At 44.1% G+C, this 1,942-nt stretch overlaps 1 protein-coding gene across 1 annotated transcript; it reads right to left on the bottom strand.

The window, feature by feature from the left end:
- Nucleotides 1–15: 15 nt before the first annotated feature.
- SARC_02517 (hypothetical protein) lies at nucleotides 16–1,421 on the bottom strand (the record flags this gene model as incomplete). Its single annotated transcript, XM_014303721.1, has 2 exons — nucleotides 1,235–1,421; nucleotides 16–533 (listed from the first exon to the last, which is right to left on the bottom strand). The coding sequence occupies exons 1-2, from the start codon at nucleotides 1,353–1,355 to the stop codon at nucleotides 16–18; spliced, it is 639 nt and encodes a 212-aa protein (XP_014159196.1). The 5' UTR covers nucleotides 1,356–1,421.
- Nucleotides 1,422–1,942: the final 521 nt, after the last annotated feature.

Raw genomic sequence — 1,942 nt, forward strand, 5'->3', positions numbered from 1 at the left:
TAGAAGAGGCTCACTTCATACCCCATACCTCCTCACGAGAGTAGAGTGCTTTTTCAGAAGACGATGGCGTCCCATATCATTGGCAGAGACATCCCTAGTGTCGGGATGGCTCAGCACCTGGTTGGTTAAACGCAGCGCCTCATCAAGAGCTTCATACGATCGCCCGAGTGCCTCTTGTGTACAGGGTTCGCGAGAATGGGTGTTTCTCACTTGTATCGGCACTGTTTCGGATGACTGCGTGGTGTTATGTGCAGAGATGGATTCTGAGGCATGCCCGAACGGCATAGTAACGGCTGCGGGACTACCAGAGGTCGGCTCCGTATTAGTTAACGTTTTATCTGTCAGCTGTTTCAGCATCACGCTACACCGCAGTTTGTCAGTGTCACTGGTTAGGTGGGTGTTCAACAGACCCTTAATTAGCCACGACAGTGCTATCAGCGGGGCAAGGTCACGGTGTTGATCTATGCGCGTGCTCACATACGTCTCCAGCCGTTCCATCAGGGACGGCAAACGTATGGTAACACCGTAGTCGCCTATGAATAAAGTAACTGGTAGTAGTATCAGGTATATTCGAAAATGGGTGTATATAGTACAGGTGTTTGGTACAGATTTATGTGCTACGCATTGCTCGTACTTACATACGCCTGGAGTCGATCCGTAAGGGATGGTAAGTATATTAATTAAAGGTTATTCAGCGACCATATGTGTAAATGTAAATCCCACCCATTGTGTGGTGACATAAGGACATTTATAAACGTATGGCATCGCCGCAGTCGTCTGTGTGCGGGAGAGATTTGGTGTTGATGTGGACTATTTTGAACTTTGTACTAACGCAGTGTTCAAGACTTCCACAATCGATCTACTATCTGAGCTCGCGGTTGGTTCGAATAGTTGGCGGCCAGAGAACAATATACAGGTGAACAAAATGTGTAACAGCAACGGCACATGCGGATATCCTGACCGGGGAGACGCTGATATGCGAAGAACTCTGAGGTTGCGAAATGCACATCACTTGCGCCGATACGATAGCTTTGTATAAGCGAGTTCAGCACGCACGTTACATTCTCACATCCACTTGATCCATATCAAGCCCATCTACTACCCTGAGCCATACTCCCACGGAACATACTTTGACCTGTAATTCACCCAATACAAAATATTTCAATCCTCATTCTAGGCTAGCGTAAAACGGAAAAGCTCGCTCAGCTGCGTTTCAAACTCAGCACACACGTACCTGTGACACATGCGCCTCCCCCTGCACGCAGGTGATCGAGAAACACGCTATCCGTCAGCTCCTGCGGCTGCTGTGTGCCTATACAATGGTCATCCAGTGCAATTAATCGGTGCGTTCGCATGTCTCGCGTCGCCACGTGGGATAACACGTGCTCACCGGCAGGCGTGTCCGAGTTCCCGTGGGATTGGCAGAGAACATAGCAGTAGGCCTATTGAATCAGGATTTAGTATGTCTAGATTTCAGAATTTGCAACGACTAAAAATCAGAGTTAAGTATGTCTGTGAATTGGGAATAGTTATGCTTCTAAATCGGGATTAGGATAAGGTTCAGTGTGCCTAGATACTAGAATAAAGTAAGACTATAACTTCAGGATTAAGTATGCCTGAGGATTGAATTCGGTAATGTTTTGAACCAGAATATGCGATGACTATAAATCAGGACTTAAGCATGCCAGAAGATTAGTATTTAGAATTCTTGTGGCTCGGATATCAATCCGCTTGTAAACTGAAAGTAGGTATGTCCATGGAACAAAAGTAAACAAAGAGGTAGCTGCCGGATGCTCTCCAAGGGGCTGGCGAATAATATATATATATATAAATATAAATATATATATATATATATATATATATATATATATATATTACTTATATATAATAACTAATAATAAAATAGTATATATATATATATATATATATATATTGTGTGTGT

This window comes from Sphaeroforma arctica, assembly GCF_001186125.1.
Source record: "Sphaeroforma arctica JP610 unplaced genomic scaffold supercont1.114, whole genome shotgun sequence".
NCBI lineage: Eukaryota > Ichthyosporea > Ichthyophonida > Sphaeroforma > Sphaeroforma arctica.